The sequence below is a fragment of the Glossina fuscipes genome, unplaced genomic scaffold, assembly GCF_014805625.2.
Source record: "Glossina fuscipes isolate IAEA_lab_2018 unplaced genomic scaffold, Yale_Gfus_2 116, whole genome shotgun sequence".
In the NCBI taxonomy this organism is placed as follows: domain Eukaryota; kingdom Metazoa; phylum Arthropoda; class Insecta; order Diptera; family Glossinidae; genus Glossina; species Glossina fuscipes.
In genome coordinates, this window is record NW_023998459.1 from 236447 (window position 1) to 257207 (window position 20761).

Consider the following 20761-nt stretch of genomic DNA (forward strand, 5'->3'; position numbering starts at 1 on the left):
TTCAAGGCTAAACGTAAACTTTAAAACCGCTCGCAACATGCTGATTGATATATTGGGCTTAAAAATCACGACCTACTGGTTTGAAAAGAAAGAGTTTGAAGAAGAGAGCAGTTATTTTGATCGATTAAGTGCTGTGCCCACTTACCGAAGTTCCTTTTGATATTTGCTTATTTTGCAAAACCTTCGCGCCAGTTGACCGAATACAGGAAAATTTAAGGAGCAATGTAACGCTTATGTACCAATGAAAACATGAAAATGCAGGAAAATACATAATAATTGATAACATGCTCACAAAATTATCACTTTCATCGGCGTATAACAAGTTTCGATGAATAAATGATCGTGGCGATAGGGTAAAATGAATGACATTATGTTATCCTGTCATTTTTATGGCATCATCATATGTTTATATTATATTGTTACAAAATCCGAAATCCAGTCAATTCCAGCTAAGTAATTTTCCCTAATAATAAATTCCGTAAAGAAGAAAAACCAAATGCAAATTCGCAGGCGCCTCATGCAGCTGCAGGCCGATGAAAACGATTAAATATAAAAACCATGAGTTTGGCTATAGTAACATGCTTGTGAAAATGTATATAATTAGAATATTTGTAGAAGGGAGAGTTAGTCGGGCAAGAACATAGAAGTTGAGAGTACGGACAAAATAAATTGTGAATAATCCTACATTTAAGGAACATAATAGTAAATAAATGATCCTACTGTTAAGGAATATAATTGTAAATAAAAGAACTTTGACGTGTCTTCTCTTGACCAAAACATCCGCGATCCAGTGATACGGACAGTATATTAGAAAAGCGAATTTTATAGCAATATATTGAAATATACTTATGTTAAATATATGCATCCTTCGTAGTCACCAATCAACATATAATTGAACATGTCATATTTTTAATAAAATTTCTCTATTATTAAATTTTTTTTGATTACTTTAGCTTTTAGATTCCTTTAAGTGTGTTATAATAATGGTATCAACTGCATAGCAGTCTGCAATACTTTCAGTGAATTGTCAAAACCATATACATGACACATACTTTTGTGAGCAGACAGGAGTTGAATGTCAAAGCGCCTAAAATGTGCTCACGGTTGCAACAACGCAAAGCAAACATAGCACACCATCATCATTATCATCGTCGTCGTCAATGATATTATTGAAATTCAGAGAGTTTATGAAATTTTGATAATACATACGCGTTAGTAGTGTTCGCATGAAATGTTAATGATCACAAGTAGGCAATGATAAGGCGAAGCGTTAGGACAAACGAACAAGCATTTCATAAATAACAAATGAAAAATTTAAGTAGCTTAAGGGAACGTAGGTTTGCGTAGCACATATTGCAATTAGAATAAGTGAAGGGCAAATATAAAAACGAATGTCTTTCTTCTTTTCCCCTCTTTGCAAATTTTTTAATAGGAAGTATTTCGAATCAAATGTTTTTTTTTATTCTTTAAAGGAAAATTTGAAAAACCTTTTGTTGTCAATGAAGAAGAATTAGCTGAAAAAACAGAGAAATGTCTTCACGATTTGGTAAATCATTAACTCACATATATGGAAATTGTATGTAATACGTAGTAAGCAATTTGAGAATGTTACCCCAACTATACTTTGCACATCCCGTACTCATAATCAAAGCCATGTAAGAATTTATTCGTGACTCGAGGGACGTCTTACTGAACGGTGTATGGAATTCCGCACAGTAGCGTGCTTAAAGAACATAATTCATCACTTATCTACAGAAAACAAATATGCGGTGAATCTATCGTTACGTTATGGAGGAAAAAGTCAAACTAAAAAAAAAAATACGACCAAAATTTCGAAATGTAACAATGAACCGGCCCACTGTTCACTTATGACAATATATTTGCATTTCAACCATGTATGGATTTGTATATGTAAATGTAAATAATTTATTGGAGCTAAGAGTTTTCCCAGCACCTGTCGAAACTGAACGACGCATGTATGGTTTTTTGCCTTGTTTTTTTCTATTTTCGTTTTAAATATTACTTACGCACATAAATTAAAAACTAATATACGAAATGATTTTTGTTTATTTACCTGTTTGTTTTCTCTAAACAAAGAGATAAACTTTAAATATTATTCAGTAAAAATTGCTTGGCTCTTTTATTTTAAAGATTTATTTTTAACATATTCCGGACACATTATTTGTAGTCATGCGAATAAACTAAATAAAAACGAACAAAAGAGAATAACGCAATGAAAAAGTATTGAAAAAATTAATCTAAGTGAAACTAAAACAAACAAATAAGAAAGTAAAGTTCGGTTTGAAACGAATTTTGAACACGTACAGCTTGTCTGGCTCTTCTTACGTTTACTTATAAGATACTAATGAATACTTTTGCCAAACATGCTGCTATAACTGGCAAATTTTTCTATTCTCGAAAAGTGTTTTCAGGCGTTGTACACTTAAGGTCCTTTTGAGCTTAATAATGCAGTTCTAGCCGGCCATTAGCGACGAAGTGCAATTGTGTCGAACTTCTTTGAATTATTTTAAAAGTTCTCCGGTAAATATTTATGCCCTCGGCGAGCTGGAATGGCGTGCCATTTCATTACGGGTTGATGAAGTAATAATAAGACATGGGAGACATTATAATCGGCTAAAGAGCAATTTTTAATATCAAGCGCAGTTATCCATTTAAACATGTGCATTTATATGCCATGTTTGATTACAATACAGGCCGAAAATCAATTAATGCGTAATATAGTTATGACTTACGATTTATTGAATTTGTATTTGAATATTTAAGAAATTCAACAAAAAAACTTATAAGGAGAATTTTTACTTTGAAAATGATAAGTTAATATTTTTTCATTAAGTTAGCTTTGTTTGTTTGGTCTTTACTATCTAATTTTAAAAGTAGCACCATCGACGAGGACAAAACCCACAATTATCGAAGTTTTCATATAAATAGGGCGAAGTACGCAAATATGGTCCTGAGCAGGTATAGTTGTCTACGACACAGCACAAAATACGTTTTCAAATCCATAGGATATGAAGTAGAAGGGTAAGAATAAATTGAGTAAAGAGTCAATTTTCTATAGCTCTTAGTCGAATATAAATAAGTACAAGAATATTCCACTATTTACGCTGGTTAGAAAAGACTTTCATTTGTACACAATCGTGGACTTTGCGAACAGATGACGTATATCTTCTTTTTTTCACTCAAAAACATTTAAGCTTAAGGACATTCATATATATTTTTTTGCACTTTTTTCTCACTCTTCAGCCTTTTTAAGCGAGTACTTGATAATAACAAACAATGAATAATGCTTTGAACAGGCCTTTATACCCTTTCAAGGGCTGCTTTCGGTCAACCGAATGAAATGTGCTGTTACTGATGTAAAGTAATTCTACTGAATATAAGTGCAAAATATTGAAAATAGTTAACTATCTTTTTATTGGCTTGGCAGAAGATAAGAACAAAAAAATGAGCAATAATTCTGCAGTTCAACTATGCAAACCCATACAAGTTAGAGCCCTAATAGTTTAAAATTATAATTTTATAGATTATTTTATAATATTTTCTTTAATTCATTGCTTTTTATTCAATGATTATTGAGAGTTGTGCAAGGAGGACGAAAATATTTTTGTTAAATTGTGAGCAACGGAAGGCGATTTAAATAATGGTAGTAGCAGTCCTTTAGAGGAAAACATCTTGGAACTCATACCGACTTTTCTTGCCTGCTGCAAATACTGTCACTAAATGATCGCAAATCCTACTCTGGTGATCTATGAATGCCTAGGTCCTTTGCTTACGGCCGTGAAAAAAAAACAAGTTAGAAACTTATATTCGGCGGGGGCCGCATCTCGCATTCCACTTTCCAAGTTCTTTTATTTGATACCTTATTAAGAAAAAATTAATCGCGGTGTCTGCTATATTTTATAATAGATTTGTTTGGTTTTACACTCTGACGTTCTGGCATTTGCATAAAAAATGGCTGAAAAGGAGGATGGACACACTCGTCTCCTTTTGTCTAAATAATTTTTAGCATTAATTGCCACACAGAACTAAGTTTTTCTAAGTAAAAAATAATTACTTTTCCTTAAATTTTTCCTCTTGTAAATACATTTAGTGACACAATTTAATCGAAAACCTTGTGCGGCAACTTGTTCAACAATAATCTCAAAATAAATGTATTTTTTATTATTTATTGCCATTTCTTTTGTATTTATAAAATATTTTAAAAGTTCTAAGAATAGATTAAAATTTCATATAGAAATCATTGTCAGTACGCGCTGGCCTAAGCTTGCGATTTACAAAAATAAATAATAAAATGGCGAGAATGTACGCTACCTTCCAGAATTAAGAGGTCTTCGCGGTCTACCTTTTTACTGTGGAAACATTCGTTAGGACTCACAAATCACGTGAGCACTACAGAGGAAATGCTAATTCCAGTGTTGGACACAATCTCATATTTCGTAATCTGATCGTAAATTATAACACTTAGATAGTTTCATTAGTTAAGTATTAAAAAGAAGGCCATCTGAAATTATTTAGTACTACTCTAAGAAATATCACTGTCGTGCATGAGCTGAGTAAGTCGTACAACTTATCGCTTGATTCAAGCTTCGACGAGCTAGTATTAGTGCATTAATGATATCCGGTACATTGGCGGAGAGTATAGTCGAAAAAAAGGCTACATATTTTAGTTGTACGTTTGACGATTGCTTACAAAGATTTTTCCAAACGAACATCTTGTCAGTAGTATCAACAACAATTAAGTAATCTGGCCTTTGTGGTACATATAATAAAACGTAAATTTTGAAAAATGATTTAAAAAGACCTTCATAATCGTAATCGGTTTTGTTTTCTGGAATATACGAGCTAAACGGCGCAAAATGGGTTTAGAATATTGCACAGCAATTAATTAATTGTGTGTTCAAAATACAAGAAGGACAAAATATTACGCCGAATAGAAGGGGTCTTATTAGGCTTCGTTTATGTAATCCTAAAATGGGGTTACATTTACAATCTTCGATTATTGTTAACAATGCTTCGAAACGTCAAAAATATTTCCCTCTTTTTTCTATTTCCTGCATATTATCTATCTATATATCTATTATTTATTACTATTATCCATTGGATTTTAAGCATTTAAGATTCGTCTTAATCTCGTACTTTGCTTTGCATTAACCCAACGTATTTTTTTTTTATTTTTTTTTTTTTAAATTATTATTTCAAACTTTGAGTATTTATATGAAATATTTTATTTTTTATTTTTGATTTGTTTCAACAAGTCACCACTTCACATTCAATCAATTAAAAAAGCTTTAGTCAATGATTTCGCTGATAGAGGCAAACACAATACAACAATAATCGATGACGGCCGGCCACAACGTCTACAACAATTACAACAACCACAATCATAACTTATTTAGCATAGGTAGAAAAAAAATTAATACAAGTACGTTTTTTTCAGATTTTGCGGCCAGTCATAGCTTAGCGCTAAGCGAGACAAGTTCAATCAGTAAGCAAAGTCGGTTGCATTAAAAAGAAAATATATATATATAAGGGAAAAATATTTTTTAAAAAGCCGGTTGTAACAAAATAATAACAAACCATGTTAGAGGCATGCTTTGTCGCTTGCTTATTGCAAATTTTTGCACTAGCACGAGCGGAAGAGTAAGTTGGTATTGAGCGAACTAAGCAAGTGGTATATCCTCGAAACGCATAAAGTACATATTTCAAAGTCGGCAAAAGTATTATGATCAGTCCAATTCAGTGTATAGACGACCTTCGATAGTCGACTACAGTATGTCTATGAAAGGTGTTTGATGGTCAATGAAAATCATGCATTAAACTGTGTGTTTGCTTAAATAGAAACTGTGCAAAATATATTGTCAAATATTTAAAATTTATAATCTTCCACTATATAAATTGGCAACAGATTTATTATAAAAAATAATTTTATTGTAATTTTTTTTTAATATTGTGATATACTGGTTTTTTGTTTGTTACGATGAAAGTAAACAAACTCAGGCATTTTGTTTTGTATTATCTAGGCGGGTAGTTAAAAAAGCAGTGTGCCGCTTATTATTGTGTTGTTTACGTAAAAGCCATAACTGTTTATAAAGTGCAACAAAACGTACACGATATATTAAGCTATACAGCGCATGTTAAATTTAAGGAGTTCTTTAAAAAACCTACTACGACTAGCGTGTAGAAATGTTTAAGAAACTGGCTTCAGTCATACAACTTGAAAACGTCTCAATTAACCATTGTTTTAGATTAAATATGCCTTTCTTACCCTTAACGTTATAATTAAAACAAATTGTGGGAATTTATAAATATTCAAATTTTCATGTTAAAGAATGCATTATTTCATCAGAACTTGCTTATATTTAGGCAAAAACAATAATGTGCATCAAGCAAATTGACATCTCATCGTTAATCAGTGAAGCTAGAAGAGATTAAAGTATTAAATAGAAATTCTAAAAAAAAAAAAAAAAAATATAAATGAAATTATCGTTTATAGAAGACCTTGAAATGTATATAAAAATAAATATATTTATAAAATTGTAGATTAATAGACACATCCACTACTGATTTGTACACCATATTTTTATTTTTTTATGATTTTGAGCTTGAAGCAACGTATATATAATATCTAATTACAAGATATATAATAATGAATGATTCATTAAATATATAAGACATGTATGTAGTAACGTGTGCGTTTGAGAAGGTTTTGAAGATAAACACTGTGGAGTTTCGCAGTGATTTATCGAAGAGATAATGGCTGGTTGAGTGACTTATCTTCCCCATTTCCAAAATGTGAAGAGCAAGTTTATAGTTGCAGATGAAAATAATCTTCAAGAATCGACAGAAAGGCACAGCTACGTCGATAAGCTGGAATCGTCGAATTTTGGGTCAAAACTTTAATAACGGGCATTTTTTAGAACCCGTCAGAAAATAAAAAAATATAATCACAATTGTTTAATTATTTATATTTGAAAAAGCTTCCCCTTTTACAAAACGTATACGGTCGGCTTCATTTTCAAATATTTGAACCCGAATGCATGCAGGCACTGGCCATGTGTTTACAAACGCCATGGAGTACATGTCAAGGACGACAGTTTGCGACATTAATATGTTTGCACTATTCGGCATTATGGTTTAAGTTTTGAGAATTCACCAATTCAGTTAAATTCCTTCAATATAAACCCAAGTTTCTTAAAACATCACGAGAATTTTAGAAGATAAAAAAGTAGATAATCTATTCTTACATAATTATATAATATACCCTTACATAAAAAAAATAAAAGCTTACCTAAATATAACAATCTTCTTTTTGTGTATTGCAAACATCTTTGTGTTAGGTTGGAGGGAAAGTTCTGTCGTATTTTAAAGAAAATATTTAAATTCATTTATAAAAACACTTGTTTAATCTTAATCGATTATTTATGCTCCGTTATTTATTACAACCAGTTGCCATCTTTCAGGTAACCTGTGAATTCCTGTTTTGTAGAAGTTCTCGTCCTTGGTGTTAAAATAGTCAACAACTGCCTTAGAAACACCAACAAAAGACTTGATTTTTTTTCCCGTTGGATAATTTTGCAGAGGTCTGAACGGGTAATAATCAGATGGTGCAATGTCAGGTGAATACGGTGGTTGACTAAGGACTTCCCATCTTAACGCATTCAGTTGTTGTTGTGTCGCGATTGCAGTATGCGATCGAGCATTATCGTGGTTGAATTCTATTCCTTCTCTACACGCTAATGCAGGCCATTTTTTTATGATAGCCGCATTCAATTTATCCACCTGATTGCAGTACACATTCGCGGTAATGGTTTTCCCTTTTTCAGCAACTCGTAGTACACTGAACCTTTCCTGTCCCACCACAAACGAAGCAGTACTTTTCGTTGATGGACTATTGGTTTTGAAATTGTTGCTGACGATGTTCCTGGTTTGCAGTAAGATTTTTTTCTCTTAAATTTCTCTTAAAGAATCCGCTTTTCCTATCCAGTAACCAGCTTGTCCAAAACGGCTCCACATTGTGTCCAATCAGATGTGATGAATTCTTACAAGATCAGACAAATTCTTTTCGGTTAATTCATGTGGAACCCAAACAGTTTGCTTTAACACAGATGCAACAGATTTAATGTGATCTTCAACAGTTGTATGATAAATGCGTAACTCTTCTGCAATTTCTCGACTTGTTAAATGTGGAATATTTTCCAACATGACCCGCAAAACATCATTATCGATCTTGGATGGTCGTTCACATCGATCACTTTCCTGTAGGCTCGGATCCCCGGAACGAAATTTGCTAAACCATCTTTGACAAGTACGAACATTTACAATACCTTCGCACATACCGCACATAAATTTTTACATGCAACCGATGCGTTGCTTCCTTTTTCGAATTCATATAAAATGCAGTGTCTTAAATGCACTTTATCTGTTGACATGTTTTTCATTTTACATGTAACAAGTAAATGATAAACGGTAAAAAAAGACTCCTTTTATATTATACGACAGGTAAAAAAAAAAATATCCGAATGACTCACTAGCCATATTGTTTTTTTATTTACAAGAAAAATTACATGCCTGTTTAAAATACGACAGAACATTCTCTCCAACCTATTACTTTATACTACACAGATGTGTGCACAATGATCAAACAATTTTGTTTTCTCTAATTTTTAGATGCAAAAATTAATAATAGCTTCTCTTATTTAATATTAGATTAGCCGATTGTAACTATCTACAAATCCCCTTTTTTTAACATGACACATTAACCATAATCGATTGACTAGAAAAATGACTGAGGATCTGGGCGAATACCAAGAATATATATAAATACATACATGGAACGAAATGCAAAAATTACGAACGTATCCTTAGTAGGCGATGATTAAAATCTATTGACTTAAAGTTTTTAAATTTGATGATTGAATTAAAATTGATAATTTTGTCGGAAGTGAAAGGAAAGCCTGTTTTTGTTTAAGCATTTCAACAGTGAACTGTTGGCACTACTAATATGTGCATGGGATTTTTTGACACTACGATAACAAGTTTATTGTTCATACAATACTTTAACAACCGGGCACGATTTATTACTATTTATAGCGTTTCTTTTTTTTTTTATATTCAAAATTGGATGCTATTGTCAACAGCGACTTTTTAGCTAAATTACTTGTTGTGCATTAAAGTTATCTCGGTACATTAACATCCGCAATCTTATTTGCTAAGATTGAATCAACTAAATTCATCCTAAGAGCCAATCAGGAAAGCCTCGCATTTTTTCAAAAAAGAAATTTTAAAGCGGAATTCATATCATATTAGAGATGACGTTAACAATGACCTCTCCTTCTTATTTTTATCGATCGCGCGTTTAGAAAATACAGCGTTATCGGTCCTGGCACTATACACTCGAATGGCAAGTATACTGTCGCGGTAGCTGCTCATCACGTTGTCGAGCCATGTCAAATTCAAGTTGGTCTAACTGGGCCCTCTTACAACAATAGTAAAATAGTAGAATTATCGGATTTTGAAGTGAAAAATGTTGATTTCGATCTACCCGTTCTGGAGAAGGGTGATTACAATCTGACGGCAGCAGGTCTCAACTGTATGAAAATGTTTAAGAATTCAACTAAATTGAATTACAGCAAATTTCACACTAACGTGCGAGTGCAAACAGATAAGGGTTTGTATAAACCAGGCGATGTAATCAACTATCGTGTTATTTTTTTGGATAAAGATTTAAGGCCGGATAAACCGATAAAAGAAGCTAAGATATACGTTGAGGTGAGAAATACATTATTTTTGCAGTACACTTCCGTTAAATTGTATGAAATTTTTTCTACAATTTTCAATAGGATGGTAAACGTAATCGCATTAAAGAAATCAAAGATTTTAATGTCGTGCAAGGTGTTTATACCGGCAAATTTCAAATTTCCGAATATCCAGTTACTGGCGGCTGGCGCCTGGGTGTAAGCAATGGTGGCCGTTATGATCACATGGTCTATTTTGATGTAGACAAATACGTGTTACCCAAATATGTTGTAAAAGTCGAGTCCACCGAAAGAGTTTCCGTCAAGGATGGCGACATGCAAGTAATTGTTAGAGCTAAGTAAGCTATACGCGTAGGTTTGTACATTATTAAGATATATCTTATACGCCTAATATTCTAGCTACACCTATGGCAAACCTTTAAATGCAAAAGTCACTCTGCTAGTTAACCTTAATGTAAATCGCTACTACTATCGTGGCGATAGTGAGACTGAGGAAACACCAAAAAATCCACCGACCATCATCAAAACTGCGCCTATGATTCATGGTAAATCTAAAATAGATCTCAATGTTAAGGAATATGAAGCATTTATGGACTCAAAGACGTCGCCCAGTTACTTATCGATTGTAGCTACAGTTGAAGAAGAATTTACAGGTGTGAAAATCAATGCAACAAGCGGTTCCACTGTGTATCCTTACCGTTATTCCATGAATTGTATTAGTTATGACACATGCTCGGTTTTTCAAGCCGATAAGGAAGCAGAAGTCGAATTTCAAATAGTTTATGTGGATGGAACTCATTTTAACGATACCAAATCACCAGTTGAGCTGATCTACACAGAAGTTTTGAATAAATATCGTGTTTGGTATCCGGATTCTGATGAAGAAAATTCTAAAGAGGCTGATACAGAACCTGTTTCTGAGAATCGTACTTTCCATTTTACAAGTCACATGAACGAAAGCAGTATAGCAGTTTTTAAAGTCTCACTACCGGATCTAAAGGATTATCGAAAGCATGCACATTTTTATAAAATGGAATTGAAATACCGGGATGAACAACGTGAACTTTACAGTACATACCAATACAGAGAACCAAAGAATCTGGATCCTTTATCAGCTGAAGAAAATGATAAACTTAAAGAATTTTTCCAACTAGAGTACAAACGTTATGATGACAAGTAAGCGTTAAAATATGCTTTTGATTTAATTTTTTTTTTTTATAAAAGGAAAGACATTACAATTTCTTCAAATAAACGAGCTTCTAATGAATTTTCAAATATTAGAGATAAATTTTTCAGTTGCAATAAAAATTACATATGTTCCCTTTTCTCACGTTAGGATCGAACTAAATAAAGAAAGCCAATTCACGGTGAATTCCAGCCAGCCTTTGTTGTACGTCGTGTATAATGTGGTGGGACGTGGTAATATTTTAAAAAGCGATCGCATCGACTTACCGCACAAACCTAAATTCCATAACATTTCATTAATCCCAACCGAAATGTGGGCTCCAAGCTTCGCTTTATATGTGTATTACGTAAATGAGAAGGGTGAATATCACTACGCTGAACAACGGTACTATGTTCAATATACACTGCAGAATCAGGTGGGAATTTCAATTTGAAATAGTTTTTAGTTTACGAATGAATTTGAATGTTTCAGATTAATATAACTGCACCCGAACAAGTAAAACCCGGTGAAAATGTAACTTTAAAAATAAAAACAGCTCCCAACTCATTTGTAGGTTTGACAGCAGTTGATCAAAGTGTTTTATTGCTAAGATCTAATAATGACTTACGTCCTCACGAATTCGACTGGGTTTTAAGTAGTTACACCACTACAACTCCACACCAAGGTGGTTATTCAGACTATCCAGGTTGGAGTAGCGGAGTGGTGACCCTAACCAACGCTGACTATTTCTATAATTGGACTAAGCCGGAGTATCTTTCGAGTGAGTTCGTACCAAGACTATATCACACTTCGTCAAAACTGCCGGTAGGTTTTCATCGAAGCTCACTAACTAATTTCCATTACATTCAGCTCCCATTTCGGCGCAACTAGACTCAGAACTTAATAATCGAATTTTTACTAAATCTGGTGTACAGGATTCTGGCATTTTGGGAGCTGCGGGAAGACCGGGAATGGCAGAAGCAGATTTAGGTTCTGGATTTGCCGCTAGTAGGTCTGAAGTACAAGTGCGTAAAGATTTCTCAGAAACCTGGTTATTTGATAATATCGAGAAGTGAGAAAATAAGCATTCCAAAATGAATTAATATTTAGTCACTAACCGCTAATTCTAGTACCAACGAAGAAGAGTTTAGCTATGAGGCAAAGATACCCGATACTATAACTTCGTGGCTTATTAGCGGTTTTTCAATGAATCCTAACAGAGGTCTGGGCATCACAGCAGACAAAACGAAAGTGGTTACATTTCAACCTTTCTTTATATCTATTCGTTTGCCTTATTCCGTAAAACGTGGTAAGTAGCAGAGAAGGTGGGTACGTTACTTTTTATGACATTGTCTTCATCTTTCCTGTAGGCGAAATTATCAATGTACCTGCCTTAGTATTCAATTATCTAAACAAAGATTTAGATGTCGAGGTCATCTTAGACAATAACGATGGTGAATATGAATTTATGGACATCACAAATGAAGTACACAATGATGAAAAACAGGTGAAAAAAACAATTCGAGTACCGGCTCATGGAGCTGCTGGGGTCTCCTTCATGTTAAGACCCAAAATTATCGGTAATGTGATGTTAAAATATCTAGCTACATCCTCATTAGCCGGTGACGGCATACATAAAACTATGAAAGTAGTTCCTGAAGGTGTAACACAATATGCTAACCGAGCTTATTTTGTGAATTTAAAAAAACAATCAGAGGAGAAAACCAACTTTGAGTTGCAATTGCCGGATGATGTGGTGCCGGATTCGCAATACGTTGAAGTTGGTGTTATGGGTGATCTATTAGGTCCAGTACTTAATAATCTGGATAACTTAGTACGCAAACCAACAGGTTGTGCTGAACAGACCATGTCCAAGTTACTTCCGAACTATATAGTATTGAAATATATGCAGGTGAATAACTTGAAATTTGAAATGGATTTCTTGAAAATGCTGAAAATTTTCTGCAACATCTTAGCACATCAACCAATTAACACCCAGCTTGGAAAAAAGATTACTTTATAACATAGAAAGTGGTTATCAGAATATGTTAAACTTCCGACTTAAAGATGGCTCTTTCAGTGCGTTTGGTTTACCACAATATTATCGTGATGAAAAAAAACCCACTAATGGGTCAACATGGTTAACTGCCTATATAATACGTTCTTTTATTCAACTTAGAGAATTTGTGAATGTTGATGAGCGAGTGATCAATGAGGGCTTGGAATACATGGTTAAAAATCAAGCAAAAAATGGCAGTTTTGTCGACAAGGGAAATTTTTATTACGGCGGTAATCGAGACATCATTTCATTAACATCTACCGTTGTATTAGCTTTCTTGCAAAATAAGGTGTGTTCATTTGAAGATAACCGACAATAGTTTTTCGTGTTTCATTTTTCAAATTGTACAGACCATCGCGGACCAACATAAAGATATGATACAAAAAGGTTTAGATTTTGTATCTAAAAATATCGATAAGCCCAAAACATTAAAAGATCAAATTCTTGGCACACATATTCTTCAGAAAGGTCAACATCCGCAAGCAGAGGAAGAATTGAACAAAGTTAGAAATTTAGCCAAAACCGAAGGAGATCGAATGTGGTGGTCAGAGTCGGACGATAAACGTAAAACACATCGCTGGTGGTATTACGTTTTCTCGAATGATGTGGAGATAACTGCGTACAACTTGTTAACTCTGCTAGATCAAGCGGCTACTACAGTCGATGATGTACTGCCCATCATAAAATGGTTGATAGCCCAGCGTAATAGCTATGGTGGCTTTTCTTCTACTCAAGATACTATCGTAGGCTTGCAGGCCATTATTAAATTCGCAGAGAAGGCTAATTATAAAGCCGCAAAAATGGATATTGAAATTGAAGCGGAAGGGGATATGCCCAAGAAAGAAACCTTACAACTAAATGAGGAAAATGGTGTACTTTATCAAACACTAGAGGTAAATAAAGAATCAGATTGGAGAATAGAATTTATTCATACCTATTATGCTATGTTTGTTCAGATGCCCGCTAAAACTTCACATATCGATTTCACCGCAAAAGGGGCCGGCTCCGCCTTGGTACAGATATCTTACCAATACAATATCTTCGAGAAAGATCCACAGCCCAGTTTTAGCATCAATACTCAGAAACATGACAGCAGTTTGTCAGGTAAACTGCTAATGGATGTCTGCGTAGATTACATAGGAGAAGGCGATTCGTCCAATATGGCATTGTTGGAAATTTCTTTACCTTCTGGTTTTGTTATCGATGAAGATTCGCTTGAAAATTTAAAACAAATTGAAGGAGCTAGCGTAAGTTTGGTTACATTTTGTGGACGAAGTCCTACTTTACCGTTTTCTTTAAACAGAATGTCGAAGTGAAAAATTCTGCATCCCTTCTGGTCATTTATTTCGATCACCTGCACAAAAATAAGCAAAAATGTGTAACCATTGAAGCCTTTAAAAGTCATGCTGTGGCCTTGCAAAAACCTGCTTCTATTCTTTTATATGATTACTATGATACGAACAAAAAAGTGACGAGCTTCTATGAGGTCGCGTCCAAATTATGTGATATCTGTGACGGTGAAGAAGAGTGCAGTAAATGTACATGAGTAGTTTAGAGCGAAAATTTTGTTTGTTTTTATTAAAATTATTAATGTTTATTATTATATGTTTAAAGAAATCAAAATCGCAATCATAATAAGATGGCGCATTTACTTTAGCATTCGTACTCACCACTGAGAGTACGTGGTAAGAATTTCAGGTATTACTTCTGTAATACCTCTGCCGTTTACGCCAGAGTCGGCATTTTTACTTGTCCTTAGGTAACTGGGGAGAGAATTAGTTTGGAAAATATGTTCATTCGTCTGCCGTAAATAATTTTTAAGAAAATCCACGTAACCTATAAAAATCCTTTCGGACATTTTCATATAACGATCTTATATAGAAAAGTCTTTTAACAGCTTTTTTAATTCTTTAAAACCAATTCAAAAAATGTTTGCGAAAATATTAAAAAAAATATTGAAGAAGGTTGATCTCGGCTTGACCCTTCTAAAAGCGTTTTTTGGTACTTAAATACCTTCCAAAAAATTTCTTGAAGAACTTCTTGAACAGTTTTAACATATTTGCATAAATAACGGAGGGAGATTTTTAGAAATCTTAAAGAAATTTTTTTTTAAAATATCGATTATCTGTGCAACACCCCAAGCGGCACATACCATAAATAAACAAAAATACATAAGGGCTGTTATTTAGCGAATCGTGAGAGGCAGCGAAACGCCACCAAACACCGTTACATGGTAATTGTCTATCTACAGATGATGTCGTTCCGAATTTTCCAATATTCTTCGTCGATGCTATCGAACAGAGCTATCAACTGATGCGCGCTTACTTTAAGAAGTAATTTGCAATTTTTACACGTTTGTTTGAAATCGCGGCATCAATATACTTGTCTTCATTCCACGTAACATAGGTTTTTCATGCGGGGCACGCCTATTTACGACAGGACAGCAGGAACAGAGCTAGTGACACTTACTTGTTGCCTTAACGACGAAGCCGACCTCTGGTTTGATAGAATTCTTTTAAAAAAAGCGGTTTAAATTTTTTTTACGTTTAGATTGTTGACATGTGCCTCAATAGTAGAACATTGACATTTGCAATGATGCGTCAATAATGAGAAAAACCTGATGATTTGCATGAAAATTTTGTTAATCGAGTGTTTGTAGCAGTAGTTATGAACAAAATCATCAGTGGTATCAAAAAAAGACCCCCAACACAAATAATCATACAAATGAGTAAACAACTCAAACTATTACACGTGATTATTAACAAAACTAATTAAATTTTATCCTTTGTGACCAAGTTCACTGTCTAGAATCTTCCAAACAATTGCCTCTTCAATTCAGATTTCTTAGAACCATAAACAAAATACATCTTTTTTTTTAAATTTATGAGCAAATTTATGTTATTTTCCTTTCTTCCATGAAAAGTGACAGAATAACGTATTGTATGACAGTCGTTGCTGTTTTTGTTGCTAGTCTTCCTTTTGTTACATCTGCATAGGAGCATCTACAGAAATGATGTTACTGTTACCATTACCATTAGTTTATTTTGCAAAATTTTTTCTCTGTCTGTGGGTTCCCTTATTCAATACGTATCGCTTTGTATGGTCCGCTGTGCACTCCTTTCTCTCTATACATTTATATTTTTGTGAATGTTCGAATTTTGAGTTTCTTCGGGCCATTTTCGTGCTGTTATTATCATTGGCCAGACTTTTGTTGGAATCACTACGGTTACTTTGTGTGCGCGTGTCGTTTTCTTATTATTACCTTACTGATTCACTTGCTTATTGCTGATTTCGTATGTATGCATTTGTACGAACGCTCCTGTATGTAGTGTACCTGTATTTTTTGTATAAAACTATTGACATTCAATTTGTGTTATCTCTAAAACAGTTCAAGTTATGATAAAATATACGAAAGGAATGCAAAAGCACTACAAAACATATCCTCATATATACTTCTATGGCAAGTTTACGTAATGTGCTTCAAGTAAATGTCTACTAACAGAACTTTTGTTTGTATTATAAGCGAAGATCTGTAAGACCTTTAGATATTTAGAGCAGACTTTAAAGGTATGCTAAATATACTATCGGTAACAGTAATGGTAATACTAGAACTATAACCAATATTAACACATACTAATGCGACGATTAATACTATTACCAATACTAAGACTCACAGTGTTACTAGTACTAAACAAGACTGATACTAAACAATACTGATACTCATATTTTCATCGTTTTTGGTGTAGCAAAATGTTTAAAAAAAACAGATAAGATAGTTAAATTAGGCTGGGATCAAATCGTCTATACTGACCACCTTTGTCTTAAAAAAAATCAAAAACACTGAGAAAAATGAAATTTTATTATTTTATAATATTGGATAGTTTTGGACGATGCTTTTCATTTTTATATAAGTAGTTCAAACTCACGTCTAAAGTATGCTTACCTATTTTTATTTTAGTATTTATGGCAGTTTATAAGTAACGAACAAATGGCAGTTTTATTGTTTTGAAAACAGAGGTGTTCGCAGTCCATGTTAAACTGTGGGATTGTCTGTTGTTCAATTTTTTAGTGGCAGAGTAATGTTTACCGCAACAATTACACTGACAGGCAGACGGGCATCCCTACATACATAGATTCACAATTCACAATTACATCACGATCAACAATATATACAAGGAGGGGGAATTTGCTTTTTTCCATTGCAATAGTTTTGACAAAATAATTACATCTCCATCCTTCGGGTACAAAACTATAAAATTCAATTTTTGTAGTCCACATATAAAAAATAAGGAAGGTTTGTTCGGCTGTGGGCGAATCTTTGGTAACAACAACACATATCAGTATACGTATATACATTCGTTTTTCGCGAAGCGTTTTTTCGTGACAGAATCAAATCAATATCTGGTATGGAATATAGGCCATGGCTTTTGGCCTACATCAACGTTTCGCACCGATCTTACAAATTGATTCGTAATCATCAATTAATAGTGTACATGTCAAATTTCCGGTTTTTCTTATGTTTGTGACATAAAGACTGATGCACGGAGTAAAACAATATATATTATCCGTAATGATGTATTATAGTTGTAACAAAGAAAAAATGAAATCTAATAGAACAATATTCCTCGATGAGAGGTATAAAAATTGTTTTCTTCCCCACCATACATTTTTTAACTACCAATACAATTATAAAAGCAGTATTTGAAAATCTCCATGGGAATAAAAGTAAATCATAAAAGCGCAGCAAACGAAATAACATTCTGTCTCTTAAGAGCAGATTGTTGCGCGTCATTGATGACGATGATGTCACTGCGGATGATAGCAATGCTTCATGAAAATAATAACGCTAAATAATAAATGTCGCTTTACGTCCGCTTCGAAAAGAGTCCGTTGCTTAACAAAAATTGAATACGATATTTGTAGCTTTTGATGCGGTTGTAATCTCTTTAGATTTCTTCGAATATCTCACATACAATACTGTATGTATTAAATATTAAAAAAAGTGACAATGTTTACAACAATGTTGCATGAAAGTATATAGCTTTACAATTGCTAAAAGGCAAAATCTTAAATCAGTTCTTAATGGCACAGAGAGTACTATTTAACAAGGTAAATTCAATTTTCTTTACTGCAAATTCTATTTAATCTTATAGTCGCTAATTTCATATTTTAATATGGACAATGTAAATAAGAAATCTAAAACCTACGAACTATATTCTCAGTTATATAATTAATCCAATAAAATAACAAAATTCAAGAGAGAGAATAGTTGTTCTATTTTGTGAAATATTTGATGGATAAAAATATTTTTAAAAAATCCCTGGATGCGTGCCCTATTGATGGTTCCACTACCTTTTAACGACTTATAATAACCCATGCCGGGAATACCGTAGCGCATTTATAAATACATTTAATTAGTATTATATGATGCGAACGCATTGCTAATAGTTATGTGTAAATATTGTAACCTAAACCGTCTTTCGCGAATTTGTGTTATTTGTTCCACTCCTTTATTCGTACTGCTGAACTATGGTTTTTAGGATAGTATAGATTTTATTTACAATTTTTAGCTGGTCTCTTAACAAATTTTTTACAGAAATACATATTTGCAACGCTTTCATTCTCGTTCCGGACTTGCCAACTGTCTTCATTCGACTCTCTCAATTAACTTTCAAAGAACTTTGCCTTGCGCAAATATTCCGCTTACATGTCCACTCAGATAACGCACCATCAATGCGTACTTGGTTTTCCCTTCTTTAGAATTTTAGTTTGCGAATTTAGAGTTTGCAATTGAAATAATAAGTAACTCAGCTGTTATAACAAATAAATTAACGAATTGTTTAATGTGACAGCAATGTTCAATGTAACGATCAATTTGCTTTGCAACGAGATTCATACTTACTTAGGCATAACTACAACATATTGAACATTGGATGAACATATCGTCGTAAATAGACTGTGTGAACCCTAGAACACGAAAAGATGCACGCTCGACCGATTTCTCGAAACAAAGATTACAGAAATTCAAATTCAGTGTTTCTTCTAAAAAAAAGTCACAATCGACTTTATAAATGTTTCAAACTGGCGCATAAAAAATTCTTGATGCACATTTGCCTCATTGTGGAAAAAAACTGCGAGCTTTGCTATATTGCTTCACTTGACTACAAAATGGTCAAATCTCATTAGCATACATATATTTATGTACTAAAAGACATCGGAGAAATAACAAAGAATTCGAGACCAAATAATTTCCTACCAAGGTTAGTCGTTCCTATATCCGAATTTTGGGCGGGCATGCAGTATTCAATGTTTTTTCTTTTTTTTGCAAATAATAAGTGCAAAGAATGATGTTCATGAACAAAGGCTTCCCACGTTTTGAGCAAAAAATTCTTTGACTTCAATCCTTTGATTTCAACGGGGGAGCAAACCACATAAAATGTTTCTTTTCAGCTAGAAGAAACCGACCACATTTCAACATTCATCACATTCGGTATGTTTGCACTCCTTTGAGAGTCGCGTAAAATAAACAACTACAACAATTTTATTTACCATTTATTATGATTAGATACCATTTTTTAAATTTAAAATACCTAAAGCGGCTAAAAAAGATCGGATGAATGTTATGAGCAATCTGCTCCGTTAAATAAAAGCTGAAATATTGGAAAGTTGAATTTAAACGTGATCGCATATGGGCCAGCGATGAATATCGGTCAGATGGAGCAATTGATTTTATAACACCCGAAAGAGTTTTGAAAAAAAACACATCATACGGTACTTGGCGACCTAAAATTAAAAGCTTTAAGCTCGCTGTGGCCGCGATCCTCTTGCATAACACCGCACTTTTTTCAAGACAGATACCACGTATGCTCACAATTGGCTTAAAGAGCCTATGTGAATAAGTAATTTATAGACCTCTGAAATCGATTAATTTTCTATTTCCTCATCGGTACGCACCTATGGATGACACACATGTTTGCCGTCACACGCATCGAGAATAAAAGAAGATATTTTGCCTGATGGAAAAAAATAACACAATCTTTATTTATTATCTCGGATAAGATGCAAAAATCACGGGAGCATATTATGCATCGTATTGGATACGTTCAATAACAAAATCAAAGAAAGCGGTCGCATTTGAAAGAGAAATGACCTTTTCACCACGAGTCGTCTAGTATTTTACAAGCAATAATTTGGATATCGATTTTTTTCGCAACTGTGAAGGTTTTACAGACATGGCCCGCACAAACCCGAAAAGAGGTTTCTCTAGTAAACATTATGCGCCGAATCAGAAAAAGTGGGGTCATATTAAATAAAAAAAAATTCAATTTTGCTGAAAAAGAAACTGTGTTTCCTTCATTAGATACTCCACCTACTAATTTTAGTAGATATACTACAAGGAATTGGGTAGATAATACAGTTTCCACCGCATATTTCCGAGTCTTGCGAGTCAACTCACAAATAGACTCTCAAAAGGTACGAATGATAAAGGAAAGGAAATACGAATAACATTGAAATGTAACACAACATTTATATTTACAGTCAATTGCAGTTAAAATAAATTTTTCACTAGTTAACGATTTCGCTTTTAAAAATTTTGCAATTATTTCCTAAAATAAAATGTTTCCATTAACTGTTTAAAATAATTTTATGGTAAAATTCTTCGTTACACTTCAAATCCCTGCCAATTGCAAGAAAAGTCATGAGATAATCATAAATTAACACACACCTTGAGATAGAAATTTTCGAAATGCTCTTCTATTA

At 33.4% G+C, this 20761-nt stretch overlaps 2 protein-coding genes across 4 annotated transcripts in view; one reads left to right on the forward strand and one right to left on the reverse strand.

The window, feature by feature from the left end:
• Positions 1–20761, reverse strand: part of LOC119640274 (lachesin) — a 160868-nt gene that overhangs the window by 122611 nt on the left and 17496 nt on the right. The window lies entirely within an intron of this gene.
• Positions 5479–14689, forward strand: LOC119640272 (pregnancy zone protein). 3 transcript variants are annotated; one of them, XM_038038179.1, is made up of 13 exons: positions 5479–5661; positions 9381–9789; positions 9861–10114; positions 10176–10952; positions 11113–11377; positions 11434–11722; positions 11812–12013; positions 12072–12250; positions 12312–12853; positions 12918–13289; positions 13351–13893; positions 13957–14247; positions 14304–14689. In XM_038038179.1, the coding sequence occupies exons 1-13, from the start codon at positions 5600–5602 to the stop codon at positions 14544–14546; spliced, it is 4428 nt and encodes a 1475-aa protein (XP_037894107.1). In that variant the 5' UTR covers positions 5479–5599; the 3' UTR covers positions 14547–14689. The 3 variants fall into 3 exon arrangements, with proteins under 3 accessions (XP_037894107.1, XP_037894108.1, XP_037894109.1); XM_038038180.1 differs by having other exon boundaries at positions 5483–5661; positions 11434–11766; positions 11877–12013; positions 14304–14657; XM_038038181.1 differs by lacking the exons at positions 5479–5661; positions 9381–9789 and having other exon boundaries at positions 9991–10097; positions 14304–14656.